General features: G+C 46.1%; 1 protein-coding gene across 1 annotated transcript; it reads left to right on the top strand.

Moving 5' to 3' along the window:
* The first annotated feature begins 7,845 nt into the window (after positions 1–7,845).
* EFHC1 (EF-hand domain containing 1) lies at positions 7,846–20,881 on the top strand. Its single transcript, XM_044302944.1, has 10 exons — positions 7,846–7,964; positions 12,418–12,639; positions 12,776–13,063; positions 13,276–13,425; positions 15,209–15,401; positions 15,488–15,708; positions 16,942–17,082; positions 17,192–17,405; positions 18,042–18,183; positions 20,736–20,881. Exons 1-10 carry the CDS (start codon positions 7,902–7,904, stop codon positions 20,794–20,796), a joined length of 1,695 nt encoding a protein of 564 aa, XP_044158879.1. The 5' UTR covers positions 7,846–7,901; the 3' UTR covers positions 20,797–20,881.
* The last annotated feature ends 1,417 nt before the right edge of the window (positions 20,882–22,298 follow it).

The raw sequence follows: 22,298 nt of genomic DNA on the forward strand, positions 1-22,298 counted from the left end.
CACCCACAAGACCCACAGGAACGCCCCTATTTTGAGAACATTGGTATAAGATCCACCCATTTAGGGTGCGGTGTACAGGACAGACAAGTAAAAATTGGGACTGAGTGGAGGACCTTATGGGTGACCACCTACTGGAGTGGACTGACCATTTGGGCAAATGGCCACTGTCTAGGGTTCTTGGCATTAGGGTGGCCCACAGCCCTTCACCTAGAAATGGATCCATCCATAGTCAGTGGGGGTGTCCGCTCCATATATATGAGTACAGCCGTATTGTCAACCATATCGGGTCTCCTGGGTCGTATTTCTCTGCCACCTAACCAGAGGGGGACCAAGGTTCATCTCCATTCTGCATCCACCCTTATAAAGATGTATGGTTCAGTATTTAAGATAGGGCAATGCAGGTGGTAGTGGTCCACAAGGAAGTAAAGGTGTCACGGTGGGGAGTGGGGAAAACCCCCACCGTACGATGAATAGGGAATAAGGAAAGAAACTAGGCCTGAACACAAGGATAAGGGAGCAGGTCACCTCCTATAGTGTCCCTAATCCTCTCCCTAACTCCTCGCCGTATGAGCGGACCTGGATGGTAGGACGGCTCATACCCTGGATACCTGAGGCCCTGAGTCGCCCTGAGAATCCCTCACAAAGGAGCTAAGGAGAGGCTGGACACCACGACTGGAACCCGTGCATACGTACAGGAGCCCACACACCAAACCAGGCACCGTACAAACAACACATACAGGAAACCAGCTCACCAGTAACTGCCTGGACCCTCATGCAGCAAGATGCACGGTGTCCCCGGGCAGCGCAGCACACAGACTATTGGTTCACCCTTCCGGGAAACCAGCCCCCTTCCGGAGGAAGACAACAAACGGGAAATGTCAAGCAACCATGCTGGAAGATATAACCAAACGTACCAGACATGGTACACCAAGCTAGACATAACACACCAAATAATAACCCCACACCAAACATACAACACATGTAAGGGAGGGAAGACATCGCTGGAGACCTCGATGTCCCACTAGGAGGCCCTGAATCTGGGAGATGAAACATGAAGACCAGTAGCATAACTCCAGCACATACCATTGCTGGAGTACCACTGACTGGCCTCTAGCCACAGGCAACAGCAAGCGTGGCAAAAGTGTCACAGAGCACACCAAAGGCCGTGACAAAAGAGGCCCACAGATCAAAATGGGAACCACATTATGGTGTCGGGTTTTGCTACTCATGTTTGCTAAGAATCTAGTTCCTCTGGAGAAGGGAGTCCTGCACAGAGTCTTATACACCAGTGGCACAGATGTGTAAGGTCACCTATTGGGAAGGCCAACCACTAAACCAACCACTTAATTCCGCCAATAAATAAAGGCCAACCACTAAATACCGCCATTATATGTTACACTGATCACTACAGTAATAACCACCTTCTAGCCTACCTACCTATAATTGCTCCTCAGGCCTCCCTCTCACTACACAACAAAATTTTGGCTGCCAGAGATTTTGAGATAATTTGTCCAGAAAAAAGAAAATTTCTCATTGGCATCGCACCAGTAAGACGTCATGGCCAATATTCCCAGCATGCCCCGAAATCTGCATCAAATTGATCACAGGATTTGGAAAAATAAAATAACATTTATCAGAACAGGAAGTATTGTACCAGTCCTACAGAACATGGGAGAGAACATCACTGCAAAGGCGGCTGGAGGGATGATCCCCACGTCCTTCATATGACTACAGCAGGTCACTGATGTCATAGCGGGCGGGGTAAGCCGGTTATTACTGCACAGTATGTGAGCGAGTCCGTGTGATGTCAGAGGGCGGCCAAGACAGAGGACAGGGGACAATATCCTGCATCAGCCTTCAGTGTAAAGGCGCCACCATGTGGCCGGCACCTGAACAGTTTTAAAATGTATCTCTATGAAACAAAAGTATTGCATATTATTACTACTGATATTATTTACATAATAAATGGCATATTTTGTATGATGTTATTTTTATATTATATCATTTATTTTTTCTTTTAGTTCCAAAGTGATGAAGGCATTTTATACACAATGATCCTAACTGCAGGAATTATTATTATCAAAGGGGTTGTATCAAGACCAACCCTTATTACCTAACCACAGGAATTCATTGCTGCTCCATTCAAACAGGGGACACTGGACCCCCATCTTTGTCACACTAACCCTTTCCCGACATGGTGGATGTCGGGCGCCAGATCAGGAGACACAGCAGACACCCAGTGGCAGAGTCCATGGTCACAGACAACTCCAAACATAGACTTGCGATCAAGGCATCTGACCAGTCACTTACTGGGAGCACTGCGATCCCAGTAACCAAACAGCTCCCGCGCGTCAAGGACGTTGGAGCCATCCGGTTGCTATGGCTGCCTCAGGCCCTCTGAAGACTCCCAGGCCCAGGGCCGGCTTCCGGTTCATGTGGGCCCTTGGGCGATAAAGTCTCTGCGTCAAGACATAGGAACACTGTGGGCATGGTGATGGTGACACACACAGGGACACACAGCTAGGCCTCACCACACTCCAGCCAGGCTCCTCTCCGTACAGGAACACACAGGGTCACTAGTGAGGAGACAGGAGGAGGGGGAGCAGAGAACTGTGAGACTGGACAGACCCATGATTGGGGGAGGGGGGAATCACTTACTTGAAGACTGACAGGCCGGGCTCCTTAGCTCTCCAGCGGCCCTGTCATGTTTCCATGAGTCCTTGCGCAGCGCACCATGCTCTCCTTACTACAGCGGTCAGCCATTCTGGGGGCCCTGCTTCTTCCAGCTCCCGCCGGCTTCCTCTGCGGCAGGGCCTGCCACTCCGACCAGTGTACTCGCGAACGCGCACATGCACGCGGCGCAGTGACGCTCCGCACTCTGCAGACCTGGAGATCTTTTATGACGGAGGCAGCACTGCGCAGCGCCAGTGTCACGGTCACGTACACGCACACACAGGGGGGAGGATAGTGACCACTGCGCTCCACCCTCACTCCTGGCCCTGCCTACTTGCCTCGCAAGTCCTAATGACAGGGGACAACTGGACGGCAGTCCCTAACTTAGAATATGTGCTGGGAGGACAGGCAAGACAAACAACGGATAGTGAACGGACTGAGTCAATACCAAGAGGGCGACGAAGTACAAATGGAGAAGGCAGAGAATAGTCAGGAAAAGCCGGGGTCAAATACCAGGAGAGGAATGAAGTACTACAGGAACAAACAATAACAGGTCAGGTCACAAGCCGAAGGTCAAGCCAAGAGGTCACGTCAGGAACTAAGGAGCAGGCAGTAGCGGGTCAAAAACAGGCACAGGTCAAATCCAGATAACGCTGAGAACAAGGTAACAAATAGCCTGTGACTAGCAGGTTGCCTGTTATATACTGTAGAGCAGAGGTCATGTGACGTGGCCGGCGTCACATGACCTCCCACCCTTGTCAGTAGCCGAGCGCCAAGTGGCCAGCTCGGCGCTCAGCCCCTTAAGCATAGCTATGGGAACGGGGGACGTCGGCTGTACAGAGAGGAAGCGTTACCCTGTTACCCCGGCAACTAAGACGCCGAGCGGCTCCCCGCTCGACGATGCAACAGAACACGTTCCTATCAAGCCTTTGGCAGGGCTTGATAGGAACTTAGTGAATCTCCCATAGGCTGCAATGGTAAATCATATAAACAACTAGATGATCGTATGTTAAAGTCCCCTAGGGGGACTAAAAATAATTGTGAAAAAAAAAGAATTATATATATATATATATATATATCTATATTTAAATCACCCCCTTTCCCCATTTTACCAATAAAAATAAACACTAAAAATGTTTATATCTTTAGCCTGGTCGCGTACCAAAACACCCCAACTATTAAAATATAAATGTATTTATTTCATACACTGAATGACGTAGCAGAAAAAAAATCAAAATGGATGAACTGCTATTTTTTTATCACTTCGCCATCCCCCCAAAAAAGTCATATAGACCCCAAAATGGTAACAAGGAAAAATATAGCTAACCCCAGAAAAAATTCCTCACACAGCTCTGTAGATGTAAAAAAGTTATGGGGGTCAGATTATCGCAATGTAAAAAAGAAAAAGAAAAATATAGATCTTTTTTTCTATGTTGATTATTTTTTAAATATAAAAAAACAAGAAAAAAAACATTAGGGTCCATTCACATGTCTGCAAAATGCGTCCGCATCCGTTCCGCAATTTTGCGGAACAGGTGCAGACCCATTCATTTTCAATGGGGCCGGAATGTGCTGCATCCGCATTTGCGAATCCGCACTTCCACATCCGTGTTTCCGTTTCCGCAAAAAAAAAGAACATGTCCTATTCATGTCCGCAATTGCAGACAAGATTAGGCATTTTTTATAGTGCCGGTGTAGCGTTACATTACCCTACTTCGTGAGGTTTCCCTACCTCCTGACTTCCCGTCGCACTGCTAATGACGTGAAGAGGCATTCCTGAGTTTTGACGATCTGCGCATGCGCAAACCGACAGTTTATTGAAAATCTCAGGATAGTTTAGCTTCACATCGGGACACTGCGCATGCGCCGGCCGTAGTTAGCTGCACTTGCGCACTGGGCTGTAATATTTCCCTACTGATGCTCTCCTGCGCACGCGCAGTGTCCCGGTGTAAAGCTGAACTCTGCTGAGATTTTCCATAAACTGTCGGTTTGCGCATGCGCAAATCGTCAAAACTCAGGAACGCCTCCTCACGTCATTAGCAGTGCGACGGGAAGTCAGGAGGTAGGGAAACCTCACGAAGTAGGGTAATGTAACGCTACACCGGCGATGTGCGGTCTGCAAATTGCGGAATGCACATTGCCGGTGTACGTGTTTTGCGGATCTGCAAAACACTTACGGACGTGTGAATGGACCCTAAATGTGATATCGCTGTAATCGGGCTGACCTGGAGAATGAAGGTAATAGGTCAGCTTAGGAAACACCTTAAAAACAAAAGGCATATAACTGTGGCAGATTTACGTGTTTTTTTATTCTAATTCCACCCAATTTGGATTTTTTTCCCCAGCTTTACACTACATCATATGCAGTATTAAATAGTGCCATTAGAAGGGACAATTTGTCTCACAAAAAAACAATGGAAAGAAAAATAAAAAAGTTATGGTTCTTGGAATGCTGAGAGTAAAAAATTAAACAAAAAAAGGAAAATGTCAGGAAGGGGTTAATTACCTACATACAAATAGGTGATAAGCGTTAATCTTGGTAAAACCCCTTTAATACTAATAAAAGTGTTATTATCTTATTTTTTATCATTTTTAGACAAGATTTTTTTTTTTATAACTGTGATAAGAAAATGTTATTACATCCCTCAAAAATAATTCTCACCCCCTCTATAATGATCTGCATATTACAATGCAAGGTTAGACCTATCATTCTTCTGACTGCATGTGACCACCACTAGAGGGAGCTAGTGCTGAGCTCCATAGGTACTGCAGGGAGCTCCCCCTAGTGGCAGTTACCAGTGTGGTCATCACCTCCCAGCGGTTATCACTCTGCTGGGTGTCCTACAGTCTAATGGCCTAGGTATACTGCAGGGGAAATATCACTGTATACTAGATGGATTTGTCATTCAGGCCTCTGGGAAAGCAGGGTGTCTGGAATGGGAAGCTCTGTTGTACAGCAGGGGGCACATCACTGCTTACCCAGACAGATTTGCCATTCGGGCCTCTGGGAAAGCTGGGTCTCCTGAAAAATAAAAAAAAATTCTGCCCAGTTAAAGAGTAGTCCTGCATGACTGCATAGGTTGTCTTTCAGGCCTCTGGGAAAGCTGGGTGTCTGGAATGATAGGTCTGTCTAGTTATGCAGTGGGAGATGTAAAAGAGCCCAAATAGACATTAGGCCATTAGGCACATGGTCGTGTGCATGTAGCCTTATACAGGGTTCCCTTCAGGTCTCTAGGAAAGCTGGGTATCCTGAATGGCAATTCTATCTAAGTATACAGCGTACATCTGCCATTCAGGGCTCTGGGAAAGCTGGGTCTCCTGAATGCTAATACTAACTGCCTAGCTATACAGCCTGAGATGTGTCTCTGCACAACTAGACATTTTGCCTTTCAGGACTCTGGGAAAGCTGTGTGTTTTGAATGATAAGTTTGCCTAGTTATACAGGGTGCCCTTCAGGTCTCTAGGAAAGCTGGGTGTCTTGAATAGCAATTCTACCTAGTTATATAGAAAGGAGTACATAACTAGACATTTTGTCATTCAGGCCTCCAGGAAAGTTGGGTGTCCTGAAGGACATTTCTACCAGGTTCTACAGCAGGGGGTGGTATGATCACCTAATTAGACAGAATTGCCATTCAGGGCTCTGGGAAAGCTGGGTCTCCTGAATGCTAATACTAACTGCCTAGCTATACAGCCTGAGATGTGTCTCTGCATAACTAGACATTTTGCCTTTCAGGACTCCGGGAAAGCTGAGTGTTTAGAATAGTAACTGCCTTGTTATACAGGGTGCCCTTCAGGTCTCTAGGAAAGCTGGGTGTCCTGAAGGACATTTCCAATTAGGCCTCCTGCACACAACCGTTAAGGCCTCATGCACAAGACCGTGCCGTTCCGCAAACTGCGGATCTGCAAAAAACGAAAGCCGCCCGTGTGCCTTCCGCAATTTACGGAACGGAACGGGCGGCCCATTGTAGAACAGCCTATTCTTGAGCCGCAAAAACGGCGGCTCGAATGCGGACCAAAACAACGGTTGTGTGCATAAGGCCTCACTGGCCGTTTTTTGTGTTCCGTATACATTCATTTCAATGGTTACGCAAATAAATGAAATGTACTCCGTATGCATTCCGTTTCCATATTTCAGTTCCGTTGAAAGATAGAACATGTCCTATTATTGCCCGCAAATCACGTTCCGTGGCTCCATTCAAGTCAATGGGTCCGCAAAAAAAAAAACGGAACACATACGGAAATGCATCCGTATGTCTTCTGTATCTGTTCCGTTTTTGCGGAACCATCTGTTGAAAATTTTATGCCCAGCCCAATTTGTTCTATGTAATTACTGTATAATGCATATGCCATACAGAAAAACGGAACGGAAAAACGGAACGGAAACAGAAACACAACAGAAACAAAAAACGGAACAACGAATCCGTGAAAAACGGACCGCAAAACACTGAAAAAGCCATACGGTCGTGTGCAGGAGGCCTTTAGGCTACTTTCACACTTGCGGCAGTGTGATCCGGCGAGCAGTTCCGTCGTCGGAACTGCCCGCCGGATTCGCTGATTTGGATGTAATGCAGGAGGCCTTATAGAAAATGCCTAATCTTGTCCGCAATTGCGGACAAGAATAGGACATGTTCTATTTTTTTGCGGAATCTGAAGCATGGATGTGCAAATGCGGATTTGCAAATTACAATAGATCCGCAAAACAAAACGATCCGCAAAAAAAAAAAGGATGCCAAACGGAACGTCATCCTCTTTTTTGCGTATGCGCAATTTGTGGACCGCAAAACACATATGGTCGTGTGCATGTAGCCTTATACAGGGTGCCCTTCAGGTCTCTAGGAAAGCTGGGTAACCTGAAGGACATTTCTGGGAAAGCTGGGTGCCTTGAATGGTTATTCTGCCCAGTTAGATTCACTACTACATTAATAGACATTTAGCCGCTCAGGTCCCTGGGAAAGCTGGGTCTCCTGAATAAATGGGCCGATTGTTTTGTCATTCAGGACTCTGGGAAAGCTGGGTGACCACTAAGTGGCCCCACGTAATCATGTTGTGTATACAGGAGACCAGGAAGCTGAGAGTCAGGTGACCAGCAGCAGGGGGTGTGGCCACACAGTGTTTACCATTACTATGGAGACCAGAGTCAGGCCTGACCGTTGCCTGGAGACAGAACAAGCTGCAGGGAGACGGCCGGGCCCATAGAGCGAGAGAGGAGACATCCAGGGACAGACATCATGTCCTCTCATCCTGTGCACGGGCTGCCATTCCTGCCCGGGAACACCTACCGGGACCCGACCGTAAGTGGCGCTGAGATGTGATGCTGGGCATTATATAAAAGTGATGCCTAATGGTCACTCTGTGCATGTATGCTGTCTGTCGCTCATCACACGACCATATCCGTCTTTGCGGTCCACAAATCGCAGATCCGCAAAACATAGATAATGAGCAAGCCTGCCGCCATTTTTTTTTACTCCTGCAGAAATGTCCTGTCCTAGTCTGAAAAACGGACAAGAGTAAGACTCCTATCTTTACAGATGCGAACAGCACACAGTGTGCTATTCGCATCTTTTGCGTGCCCATAGAGATGAATAGGTCCGCATCCGATCCGCAAAAAATGTGAATAGGATGAGGACCGAAAATACAGTCGTGTGAATGAGCCCAGGGTGCAATACGGATGGCGTCCATCTGATGCGTCCGTTTTTTTACAGACTCATTGTAGCAATACCTAATCTTGTCTGCAACATGTTATACTATACCTGTGTGTACCATATATAATACTATACCCTCTGTACCATATATAATACTATACCCTGTGTGTACCATATATAATACTATACCCTGTGTGTACCATGTATAATGCTATACCCTGTGTGTACCATGTATAATACTATACCCGGTGTGTACCATGTATAATGCTATACCCTGTGTGTACCATGTATAATACTATACCCGGTGTGTACCATGTATAATACTATACCCTGTGTGTACCATGTATAATACTATACCCTGTGTGTACCATGTATAATACTATACCCTCTGTACCATATATAATACTATACCCTGTGTGTACCATGTATAATACTATACCCGGTGTGTACCATGTATAATACTATACCCTGTGTGTACCATGTATAATACTATACCCTGTGTGTACCATGTATAATGCTATACCCGGTGTGTACCATGTATAATACTATACCCGGTGTGTACCATGTATAATGCTATACCCTGTGTGTACCATGTATAATACTATACCCGGTGTGTACCATGTATAATACTATACCCTGTGTGTACCATGTATAATGCTATACCCGGTGTGTACCATGTATAATGCTATACCCTGTGTGTACCATGTATAATGCTATACCCTGTGTGTACCATATATAATACTATACCCGGTGTGTACCATGTATAATACTATACCCTGTGTGTACCATGTATAATGCTATACCCGGTGTGTACCATGTATAATGCTATACCCTGTGTGTACCATGTATAATGCTATACCCGGTGTGTACCATGTATAATGCTATACCCTGTGTGTACCATGTATAATGCTATACCCTGTGTGTACCATGTATAATGCTATACCCGGTGTGTACCATGTATAATACTATACCCGGTGTATACCATGTATAATACTATACCCTGTGTGTACCATGTATAATACTATACCCGGTGTGTACCATGTATAATACTATACCCTGTGTGTACCATGTATAATACTATACCCTGTGTGTACCATGTATAATGCTATACCCGGTGTGTACCATGTATAATGCTATACCCGGTGTGTACCATGTATAATACTATACCCGGTGTGTACCATGTATAATACTATACCCTGTGTGTACCATGTATAATGCTATACCCGGTGTGTACCATGTATAATACTATACCCTCTGTACCATGTATAATACTATACCCTGTGTGTACCATGTATAATGCTATACCCTATGTGTTCCTATATATAATACTATACCCTGTGTGTACCATGTATAATGCTATACCCTGTGTGTACCATATATAATACTATACCCAGTGTGTACCATATATAATACTATACCCTCTGTACCATATATAATACTATACCCTGTGTGTACCATATATAATACTATACCCTGTGTGTACCATGTATAATACTATACCCTGTGTGTACCATGTATAATACTATACCCGGTGTGTACCATGTATAATACTATACCCTGTGTGTACCATGTATAATACTATACCCTGTGTGTACCATGTATAATGCTATACCCGGTGTGTACCATGTATAATACTATACCCGGTGTGTACCATGTATAATGCTATACCCTGTGTGTACCATGTATAATACTATACCCGGTGTGTACCATGTATAATACTATACCCTGTGTGTACCATGTATAATGCTATACCCGGTGTGTACCATGTATAATGCTATACCCTGTGTGTACCATGTATAATGCTATACCCTGTGTGTACCATGTATAATGCTATACCCGGTGTGTACCATGTATAATACTATACCCGGTGTATACCATGTATAATACTATACCCTGTGTGTACCATGTATAATACTATACCCGGTGTGTACCATGTATAATACTATACCCTGTGTGTACCATGTATAATACTATACCCTGTGTGTACCATGTATAATGCTATACCCGGTGTGTACCATGTATAATGCTATACCCGGTGTGTACCATGTATAATACTATACCCGGTGTGTACCATGTATAATACTATACCCTGTGTGTACCATGTATAATGCTATACCCGGTGTGTACCATGTATAATACTATACCCTCTGTACCATGTATAATACTATACCCTGTGTGTACCATGTATAATGCTATACCCTATGTGTTCCTATATATAATACTATACCCTGTGTGTACCATGTATAATGCTATACCCTGTGTGTACCATATATAATACTATACCCAGTGTGTACCATATATAATACTATACCCTCTGTACCATATATAATACTATACCCTGTGTGTACCATATATAATACTATACCCTGTGTGTACCATGTATAATACTATACCCTGTGTGTACCATGTATAATACTATACCCGGTGTGTACCATGTATAATACTATACCCTGTGTGTACCATGTATAATACTATACCCTGTGTGTACCATGTATAATGCTATACCCGGTGTGTACCATGTATAATACTATACCCGGTGTGTACCATGTATAATGCTATACCCTGTGTGTACCATATATAATACTATACCCAGTGTGTACCATATATAATACTATACCCTCTGTACCATATATAATACTATACCCTGTGTGTACCATATATAATACTATACCCTGTGTGTACCATGTATAATACTATACCCTGTGTGTACCATGTATAATACTATACCCGGTGTGTACCATGTATAATACTATACCCTGTGTGTACCATGTATAATACTATACCCTGTGTGTACCATGTATAATGCTATACCCGGTGTGTACCATGTATAATACTATACCCGGTGTGTACCATGTATAATGCTATACCCTGTGTGTACCATGTATAATACTATACCCGGTGTGTACCATGTATAATACTATACCCTGTGTGTACCATGTATAATGCTATACCCGGTGTGTACCATGTATAATGCTATACCCTGTGTGTACCATGTATAATGCTATACCCTGTGTGTACCATGTATAATACTATACCCGGTGTGTACCATGTATAATGCTATACCCTGTGTGTACCATGTATAATACTATACCCGGTGTGTACCATGTATAATACTATACCCTGTGTGTACCATGTATAATGCTATACCCTGTGTGTACCATGTATAATACTATACCCGGTGTGTACCATGTATAATGCTATACCCTGTGTGTACCATGTATAATACTATACCCTGTGTGTACCATGTATAATACTATACCCTGTGTGTACAATGTATAATACTATACCCTGTGTGTACCATGTATAATGCTATACCCGGTGTGTACCATGTATAATGCTATACCCTGTGTGTACCATGTATAATGCTATACCCGGTGTGTACCATGTATAATGCTATACCCGGTGTGTACCATGTATAATGCTATACCCGGTGTGTACCATGTATAATGCTATACCCTGTGTGTACCATGTATAATGCTATACCCGGTGTGTACCATGTATAATACTATACCCGGTGTGTACCATGTATAATACTATACCCTGTGTGTACCATGTATAATACTATACCCGGTGTGTACCATGTATAATACTATACCCTGTGTGTACCATGTATAATACTATACCCTGTGTGTACCATGTATAATGCTATACCCGGTGTGTACCATGTATAATACTATACCCGGTGTGTACCATGTATAATACTATACCCTGTGTGTACCATGTATAATGCTATACCCGGTGTGTACCATGTATAATACTATACCCTCTGTACCATGTATAATACTATACCCTGTGTGTACCATGTATAATACTATACCCTGTGTGTACCATGTATAATGCTATACCCGGTGTGTACCATGTATAATACTATACCCTCTGTACCATGTATAATACTATACCCTGTGTGTACCATGTATAATGCTATACCCTATGTGTTCCTATATATAATACTATACCCTGTGTGTACCATGTATAATGCTATACCCTGTGTGTACCATATATAATACTATACCCAGTGTGTACCATATATAATACTATACCCGGTGTGTACCAAATATAATACTATACCCGGTGTGTACCATGTATTACATTTATTTTCCAGAAATCTGTTTTCCATCGCTCCCAGACCCTGACCTATCGTAATGGGTACAGCCGCCCGGTGCTTCCCACAGTAGGGATCGGTGGGGATCCCATTACAGTGAACCAGCTGTCACAAGCCGAGCTCGATGAACTCTCCAACAAAAGACCTACTCTGACCTATGGGCAAGTGAAGCAGGCGCCGCCGTCCAGCTTCATCCCGGTGTACGTGGCTTTTGACAAAAAGGTAAATCAAGATGTAATAGATGGAGGTCAGTACCGGATACCCGGGGGGCGCTCCTTCCTCTACGAGTCCCGTAGTCATTTCTATAGTGAAAAACTCCTCCAGAATAATAAGAATCCTCTGCTCTCTCCGTCTCTAGGTGTTAAGATTTGAAGCCTACTTTAAAGAAGCTGTTCCCATCTCCCAAGACGAGCACTACAGGGTACGGAGAGTGAGTGTGTATTACTACCTGGAGGACGACACTATATCTGTGGTGGAGCCCCCGGTGGAGAACTCCGGCATACCTCAGGGCACATTTATAAAGCGACAGAGACACCCTAAAAATGACAATGGGGATCATTACCACTGGAAGGATCTCAACGTGGGCGTTAACATCACCCTCTACGGCCGGACGTTCCGCATTGTCAGCTGCGACAAATTCACACAGGTAACGAGCGATTGATGGTAACAATGTCGCAGTAGTACGCTCCCATTTATCCCAGTGGGAGGCGCCTGCAACTTTTTCATCTTTCGACACCAAAAAAAAAAAGTTGCACTGAAATTGACGGGAAATTGCACTTCATCACCAAGACAAGAACGTCCTGCTCCGCGGTAATGTACGCCGCACACATTTCATTCATTTGATATCCTCTTACACAGGACTTCCTAGAAAGCGAGGGCATCGAACTGAACCTGCCAGAGGAGATCCCTTCTGATCCTTACACTGAGTTCCGGAGAGAGCCGGACCGCACCTACAAAACACCCCCCGACTTCGATAAACTCAAGCAATTCCTAATCATGGACCGCAAGGTAAGAATCCTTGTAAATACAGAAAAATTCCTTTAATCCGGAATCATTGGCACCTGATATAATTGCGCGTCATAACATTCTGCCTACCTGAAGCCACCACTAGGGGGAGCTTAGGAGCTTACGGAAGTCAGGTTTAGGCTTTATGCACATGACCGTATGCATTTTGTGGTCCGTAAAAGATGGACGTCATCCATATTTTGCAGATCCCCGTTTTGCGGACGGTAAAATACATACGGTCATGTGCATGAGGCCTTAAAGGGAGTCTGTCACCAGCGACCGCCCGATCACACTGTTAGCACAGACACAAAGCTGTGTGTTTTTCTTTTGTTGGTCCGAGGCTCTGTTCCCAAATTATGATACTTTTTCTTAATATGCAAATTAGGCCTTTGGTGCAATGAGGGCGTCATCGTTGCTCTTACTGCACCCAAGCACCACTCATTTCTGTGACCAGGGCCAGGAAGTGGCCAGGAAGCGGCAAAGCAGTGAAGCAGGGTCTGACCAGAGAAAGTAGAGCAGCTTGGGCGCAACAAGTGCAATGGCGACACCCTCATTGCATCAAAGGCCTAATTTGCATATTAAGAAAAATTATAGCTCAGGAACGGAGCCTTGGATTAATAAAAGAAAAACGGCGTGTCTAGTCACACAGTTGCATAGGGAGGTCACTGGTGACAGGTTCCCTTTAGGCCCCTTTTCACACAAGCGAGTATTCCACACGGGTGCAATGCGTGATGCAAACGCACCAAATCCGGACCCATTCATTTCAATGGGGCGCTGGTTTTCACGCATCACTTGTGCGTTGCGTGAAAATCACAGCACGTTCTATATTCTGCGATTTTCACGCAACGCTGGCCCCCATAGAGGTGAATGGAGTTGCGTTATGCAATGCGTTTGCGGATGCAATGCGTTTTTTACGGATGGTTGTTAAGAGATGTTGTTTGTATACATTGTTTTTTTAGCACGCGTGTGAAAAACGCATCAAAACGCATTGCACCCGCGCGATAAAAACTGAACAACTGAACGCGATTGCAGGCAAAGTCAGTCAGTTTTTCACTGAACGCATTCGCAACGCACCTAATCCAGACGCGCTCGTCTGCAAGGGGCCTCAATGTCCTGATGCAGTGCAGTGTATGGTACGGGGATGTGTGGGCGCAGGAGCTGTGTGCCCGGACCATCTGCAGTGGGGGTCCACTGCATATTACTGCTGCCTCCGATAACACTGATACTGGTCGTTTAACCCCTTAGATACTGCAGTCAGCATCTTCGTGTTCAGACAGAGACATGATTGTGGGGCGCTGAAAGAAGGCCCCCAAAACTGCATCTAAATGTGTCTATTAGGGTCCATTCACACGTCTGTTACCCAGCTGTTCTGTACATTGGGGAACCACAATTTGCGGTCCCCAATGCACAGGCACCCTCCGCGCAGCTTCCGCAGACGGATCCAGAACCAGCCAACTTGAATGGGTCCGTGATCCATCTGCTCCGCAAAAAAAAAACAGTCCTCATATGACTAAATCCATGGAAAAACGTATGGCTCTTAGAAAGCATTGATGTAAAAACAAAAAAATAGCTGCGTCCTTCAAGAAGGTCCACTGAGCACAATACTACATATTCCATGAGCTCCCCCTAGTGGTGGCTGCTGGAAGTTGGAGCTTTGTGTCAGAAAAATGGCGTTCCAAGCTCTGTAGAAATGATGTAGCTCACGAAGGGTTGTCTAGACTGGATGCGATTGTTACAAACCTTCAGCCGTGAGAATATGTATTCACCTCAAGCTCTGCTTTCCCAGGTCCTGCGTTTTTTCTCGCTCTGGGATGACTCGGGCAGTATGTTTGGAGAGACACGACCGGTCATTGTACACTATTACCTCGTGGATGACACCGTCGAGGTCCGGGAGGTCCACGAGAGAAATGACGGAAGGGATCCTTTCCCCGTATTAATGAAACGCCAGCGTTTACCGAAATCTGTGAAGGATCTAAGAGGTGAGCCATGATCCCACACACAGGGGGAATCACTCGAAAACCTTCCATATCGAGATCCCTCGTCACATTTCATCTTTTTCTCACAGACACCTTTCCCAAATGTGTGCTGGAAATCTCAGACCAGGAGGTGACGGAGTGGTATTCGCCGCAGGACTTCATGGTGGGCCATCATGTCACCATTCTGGGGCGTAAGTTCTTCCTGTACGACTGTGACGCCTACACCCGGGACTTCTATCAGGAGAACCTGGGAGTCCAAGACATGACCCCCGCAGACGTCAAGAAGCCGAAGGAGGAAGAAGTGAAACAGGTAGACGTAGAGCGAGGCCTTCCTTTACCACGTAGCTGGCCTGACCCTGTATCTACATACCCTTGGCTCGTCAGTATCTACATACCTTTGGCTCGTCGGCATCTACATACCCTTGGCTCGTCGGTATCTACATACCCTTGGCTCGTTGGTATCTACATACCCTTGGCTCGTCGTTATCTACATACCCTTGGCTCGTCGTTATCTACATACCCTTGGCTCGTTGGTATCTACATACCCTTGGCTCGTTGGTGCCCCCTTGGCTCGTTGGTATCTACATACCCTTGGCTTGTCGGTGCCCCCTTTGGCATAAAGAAAAAGAAGTGCCATATAGACAACTATATGATAGGGTATGGGGGATGGCCACAAATGTGTCAACTTTTAGGAAGGAATATCAGAGGATCCTGAAAAGTGATGTACAGAGAGGTGCAGTGTCATACACCGCCCCCCATCCATAGAGAACACCCCCTGATTTATGGAATCTGAAAATACTAATACCTATGCTTTATTCAACATACCCCTTAAACTACTACAGACCACAGACAGGACCCCCTACGTAAATTCAGACCCCAGATTAGACCGGTGATATAAACGTAGACCCCCTGATTAGACTTCAGATCAGCCCCCCAAAAAAAAAATATATATATACCCCAGACCAGAACCTAAAATATAAACCCCCAGATCAGACTCCAAAATAAATATCGACCCCATATCAGACTTCCAAATTAGACCCCCAAATAAATACAGACCCCAGATTAAACCCCGAAATATAGAGGTTGGAGTAGACCTCCAAAATAAGTATAGACCCCAGACAGTACCCCGTAAAGAAACACAGACCCCCTTAATAAAGACCTGACGTCAGAGGCCAGAGCCCTCCTTCCTTCCCAGGTACTACCATGATCAGCAGCAGGGGGGCACCCAGCCTTTCCTCCAGGGCTACTGTTAAAGACATACTTGGAAAACATGCCATACAGCGCTACAGAACATACAGGGTAATACACCGCCCAATACTATACTGCGGAAACAGATAGTCCCCCTTCCGCTGCCCGCCTCTTGCCCCTTCCTGGTGCTGCCTGAGGCAATGGCCTCACCTCGCCTCATTGGTGGTGCACCCCGGATCAGCAGAAAATAGTCATGGCTGCCGAGGGCCAAAAACAAACAAAAGGGTTAACACTTCGATAGGACGACACAACACTAGAGCGGCTCTCTGAGGCGTCCTGTGTCTCTCTCCTCCAGGAGATCCCTCCATACAATGGCTACGGTCTACTAGAGGACTCTCTTCAGAACTGTCTCACCCTGGTGCCCAAACCGCCCAAGAAAGATGTGATTAAGATGCTGGAGAACGACCACATGGTCCTGAGATACGCAGCCGCCCTGGTAAGCTCCTCCGCCCTACACTTTCTATGGCATTCGAATCCCGTGTGTGGACCCTCTGGTGGGTCACCCAGTCTACCTATCTAATGGTTCCCAGTTTGTTCCTCCCTAGGACTCCATGAACCCTGAGGACAAGGGCCGACGTTTCATCCTGTCTTACTACCTGTCCGATGACACCGTCAGCATTTTCGAGCCCCAAGTCCGTAACTCAGGAATCATCGGAGGGAAATTCTTGGAGAAGAGCAGAGTTCCCAAACCGGGCTCCTCTATAGACAGTCCCGTCTACTACGGCCCAGCGGACTTCACCGTCGGCGCTGTTGTTGAAGGTGAGACGGTCATACCTGTTGCCGTCACTAGGGGGCAATCTTTCTATGGTGTACATTAGGCAAAGAGGTGTCTCCTAAGGAAAGAGAACCATCTTGCTAGCGCACAAGGCCATCAGTATGAAAAAGCCCGGAGAACCCTCGTGCTTCGCGGAAGCTAACCGACTTAACTTGAAATAGTGCAAAAAACAAAAAAAAAGTAATTCTTACCTGATCCATTTGCTCGCGACCATCTTGATTGAAGAACTCCTCCAAAATCCCGCTCAGCGACATATGACATCTTCTCGGGCCGCGCAGAATTTCGAGCCAGAACTTCAATTGCGCCAGGCATCCCGTGAGCAAATGGATCGGGTAAGTATTATTATTATTTTTTTTGCTTTATTTTACACTTTGTAATTTATATCAGATTCCGCGATCATGTATGAACGCGGCATCTGAGGGGTAGAGTAACGGGAAGCGCCGCAATCGCCGCACCCACAAAGAAATGCACTTTGTCTCGAAGTGGATCTTTTTCTGAAAATTCAGCGAAGCAGCCGAATCAAATTTTACTAAAACTTTGCTCATCGCTAATGTACATTGACATCAATGGGAGTTCCCCCCCTAGTGGCAGCGACAAGTTTAACAGCCCCATTTCTCTAGTTTTCAGGCACCGGTTCATCATCACGGATGCGGACCAATATGTTTTAAACTACATGAAGACGCACAAGCATCAGTTTCCCTGCAACGTGCTGAAATCATTGGAGAAACACTTCCTGCCACAAGAGGGAGACAGAGAGCTGGGGTAAGAGGACCACTTAAAGGCAGCAACTTGTCCAGGATTAGAAAACCATAGCTGCCTACTTCCAAAAACAGCGCTACACCGGCCCTGTGGTTGTATGTGGTATGGCAGCTCAGCTCCGTTCACCGGACAGACATAACCCATGTGCAGGTGGAGGAAAGCAGCCATGTTTTTTTGAATACTGGACTACCCCAGGGTTCTGTATTTAAAGGGGTTATGTGGGAAATTGATACTGATGGTCTAGCTTCAGGATAGGTCATCAATATCAGATGATCAGGGGTTTGACTCCCGCCGATCAGCTTTTTAAAGAGGCTGTAGTTCTCCTTGAGCCTGAGATATCCCCGTACATCGGTCACGTGACCTAGACGCAGCTCAGGCCCATTGAAGTGCATGGGGCTGAGCTGCAATACCAAGTGCAACCACTATACAATGTACGGCGCTGTGCTTGGTAAGCTGCAAGGAGTGAATGCAGCGGCCTCTTCAAACAGCTCATCGGCGGGGTTACCTGGAATGCCCCCCCCCCCCAATTGATCTGATATTGATTACCTATCCTGAGGACAAGCCATCTATATCAAATTCCTGGATAACCCCTTTCATTGCTTGGGTGCTCCCCCTAGTGGTTGTATGTATAACTACAGAAGCTAGCGCTCGTGAGCACAGACATAGTATTACATGGGGACAAGTCGGAAAAAGAAATAAAACAAAGTGTGCTTCAGTATCTCTGCTTGCTGTCAGTATATGGGAAAAGTCTTGGTTTGGATCCAGAGGCTGAGAACAGACCTAATATTGCTACAATGGTTTGTGAGCTAAACACATGAAGATTGTCTGGAGTGGATGCAATTGTAGCAAACCCTCAGCTGTTAGAGGAATTGGAACAGGATGGATTTTTATTTTATGAAAACAAAAATGTTCCCGTGCAAAGCAAGCAGAGATATTGAAAATGAATATTAGAAAGTTATGTAATAAAGTGTTGTACGCAGGCGGTAAGGATCTAGTCGTGGCATTTACCAGGAGTCGGTGCCCTCCCCCGCCAGTATTCCGCTGCGTTCCCAGCAGTGAGCGCGGAGGATTTGGCAGACGTGGATTGGAAATGCAATCATTCCTGGACCCTGAATCACAGAATCCAAACCTCGGCCCTGACTGACTCCACCATCGCCCCGGGAGAGCTCTCCCAATAAAACAGCTGCACACTGCAACTTCACTGCTGGATTTCAGAAAGAACTAATAGAGTTAGTCGAAAGGCAGCACAGAGTATTTCAGGAGAGGGGTGTACTGATCATTATAAGGGGACAATGACCTGTCCTCTCATGTGATGATGTTAGATGTCACATGGGCAGTGTCTGAGGTGAGGACAGAGATCATGGAGACAAGTAATAACTGGAAAGAACGGGGTCACAGCAGCACAGAGTATTTCAGGAGAGGGGTGTACTGATCATTATAAGGGGACAATGACCTGTCCTCTCATGTGATGATGTTAGATGTCACAGGGGCAGCGTCTGAGGGGAGGACAGAGATCATGGAGACAAGTAATAACTGGAAAGAACGGGGTCACCGCAGCACAGAGTATTTCAGGAGAGGGGTGTACTGATCATTATAAGGGGACAATGACCTGTCCTCTCATGTGATGATGTTAGATGTCACAGGGGCAGCGTCTGAGGGGAGGACAGAGATGGAGACAAGTAATAACTGGAAAAAACGGGGTCACAGCAGCACAGAGTATTTTAGGAGAGGGGTGTGCCGATCTTGTGGGGGGCAGTCCTCTCATGTGATGTTAGGGGCCACATGTGACAGGGGCAGCAACATGATGTGAGGTGGGAATAGAGACAAGCAGAATGTCACAGACTGATAGTGGTAGGGACAGGGTCCACAGCAGCACAGAGTATTTCAGGAGATAAGTGTGCTGATCATTATAGGGAGGCAATGACCTGTCCTCTCATGTGATGATGTTAGATGTTACAGGGGCAGCGTCTGAGGTCAGGACAGAGATGAAGACAAGCAATAACTGGAAAGAGCGGGGTCACGGCAGCACAGAGTATTTCAGGAGAGGGGTGTGTCGATCTTGGGGGGGGGCAGTGACCTGAGTCCTCTCATGTGATGTTAGGGGCCGCATGTGAAAGGGGCAACAACATGATGTGAGGTGGGAATGGAGACAAGCAGGAGGTCACAGACTGATGGTGTAAGAGGCAGAGCCTACAGCAGCACAGAGTATTTCAGGAGAGGGTATGATAATCATTATAGGGGGGAAGTGACCTATGCTCTCATGTGATGATGTTAGATGACGCAGTGTCTGAGGTAAGGACATATGATAATTGAAAAGAGCAGGGTCACAACAACACAGAGTATTTCAGGAACAGTGTGCTGATCTTGTGGGGGAAGGCAGTGACCTGTCCTCTCATGTGAGGAAGGGAATAATGTGAGGAGGGGAATAAGTGTGAGGAGCGGAGTGCCCAGCAGCACAGAGTATTTCAGGAGGGGAGGGTGCAGATCTCGCAGGAGGATTAGACCCAGCGAATATTCTGACTGGATGTTTTCGTAACTTCCTTTTGTGTTCACAGGGAAACTAATGTTCAGGCGATGACCAATGGATCAGCAGGAAGGTACGACCCGGTCATGTAACCCAGGAGGACCCGAGAAACCTCCCCGGCTGTGGAGGGACCAGCGGTTATTTATTTTACTCTTTCGCTATAAACGGTGCAAATAAAATATGCACAATGATCGGTTCTCGTGTAATTTCCTCCTCCTTGTTTTCCTCCGCTGAAGGCGTACGGCCGTTCCAGCAAATAAAAGTTTGAAAGGCGAAATTTTGGCGGCTCGGGTGCGGACCCATTCACCCCGCCAAAAAAATATAACATGTCCTATTCTTGTCTGTTTTGTGGACAAGAATAGGCATTTCTACAATGGGCCGCCCGTTCCACAAATTGCAGAAGGCACACGGGCATCTTCAGTGTTTTGCGGATCTGCAATTTGCGGACCGCGTATAAACGGAACGGTCAGGTGCATGAGGCCTAAAAGGGAATAAAAGAAACATGAAAAAGTGGAGCTGCTATAGTCAGTGCTTGCCTTAAACGTGTCACATGAGCCCCCAGCCTGCCTCAGCTATGGAAAGATTCATACCTACCTGCTACACGCAGCTCCGGTCCTGCCTATTGTGTCCATCTTCCGGTCCACGCCTTGTTTACTTCTTCTCCGGCAAGGGCATGATTATCTGCTCCGCTGCAGCCAATGACTAGTGTCCAAAAGAAACACATTAATGCTGAAGCCAGTTATTGGCTGCAGAGGAGCAGATGACCATGCCTGTGCAGGGGACGAATTAAACAAGCCAAAGGCCGGAGGATGGACACACAGGAGCTGACACACAGGACCAGGGCAGGGGGTAGCTGAGTATGATTCTCTCCATAGCAAATGCAGGCTACGGGCTTCTGTGAAAAGTTACCTAATCTCCTTTAATACTGTCTTCCTGTTCTGTCTAGTAGTTCTGAGATGACTGCAGGCATGGCCACTAGTGACCTTCTTCCTCTAGTCTTTAGAGGAGGAACTTACTCCTGAGCATGTGCTGCACAGTTTCAGGCATTGTAACTAAAAGCATTGGAGAAGCAAGAAGATGCAGAGTATAACCCTGGGTTCACACCTAAGCGTTCCTCAAAAGCGCGTTTTACGCGCGTTTTTGTCGCGCGTTTTTATGCGCGTTTTTTTGTAATAGTAAACGCGCGTTTGACGCGCGTTTGTGTCATTGACTGCAGTGTCCTATGGCCACAAACGCGCGTCAAAACGCCCCAAAGAAGCTCAAGTACTTGTTTGAGCGTCGGGCGTTTTACAGCGCGTTCGTACGCGCTGTAAAACGCCCAGGTGTGAACCCTTCCCATAGGGAAGCATTGGTTTTCATGTCTTAAGCGTTTTACAGCGCGTTTGAACGCGCTGTAAAACGCTCAGGTGTGAACCCAGGGTAAGGGACAGAGGTGAAGACAGAAGAGGTGAGAACTGATTATCTATCACCACTAGAACACCCTACGTATCAATGGATTACGTATAAGGACAGGGTAGAACACAGGAGTGGTGAGAACTGATTATCTATCATCACTAGAATATCCTGCTTATCACTGTATATAGCATACGGACAG

This window comes from Bufo gargarizans, chromosome 8, assembly GCF_014858855.1.
Source record: "Bufo gargarizans isolate SCDJY-AF-19 chromosome 8, ASM1485885v1, whole genome shotgun sequence".
NCBI classification, from domain to species: domain Eukaryota; kingdom Metazoa; phylum Chordata; class Amphibia; order Anura; family Bufonidae; genus Bufo; species Bufo gargarizans.

Bases quoted from the DNA above. Each gene is read 5' to 3' on its own strand.
- EFHC1 (XM_044302944.1), top strand. From the start codon at position 7,902: ATGTCCTCTCATCCTGTGCACGGGCTGCCATTCCTGCCCGGGAACACC. The intron at 12,640-12,775 runs GTAAATCAAGAT...CTCCGTCTCTAG, and splicing joins ACGTGGCTTTTGACAAAAAG to GTGTTAAGATTTGAAGCCTA. The intron at 15,709-16,941 runs GTAGACGTAGAG...TCTCTCCTCCAG, and splicing joins AGGAGGAAGAAGTGAAACAG to GAGATCCCTCCATACAATGG.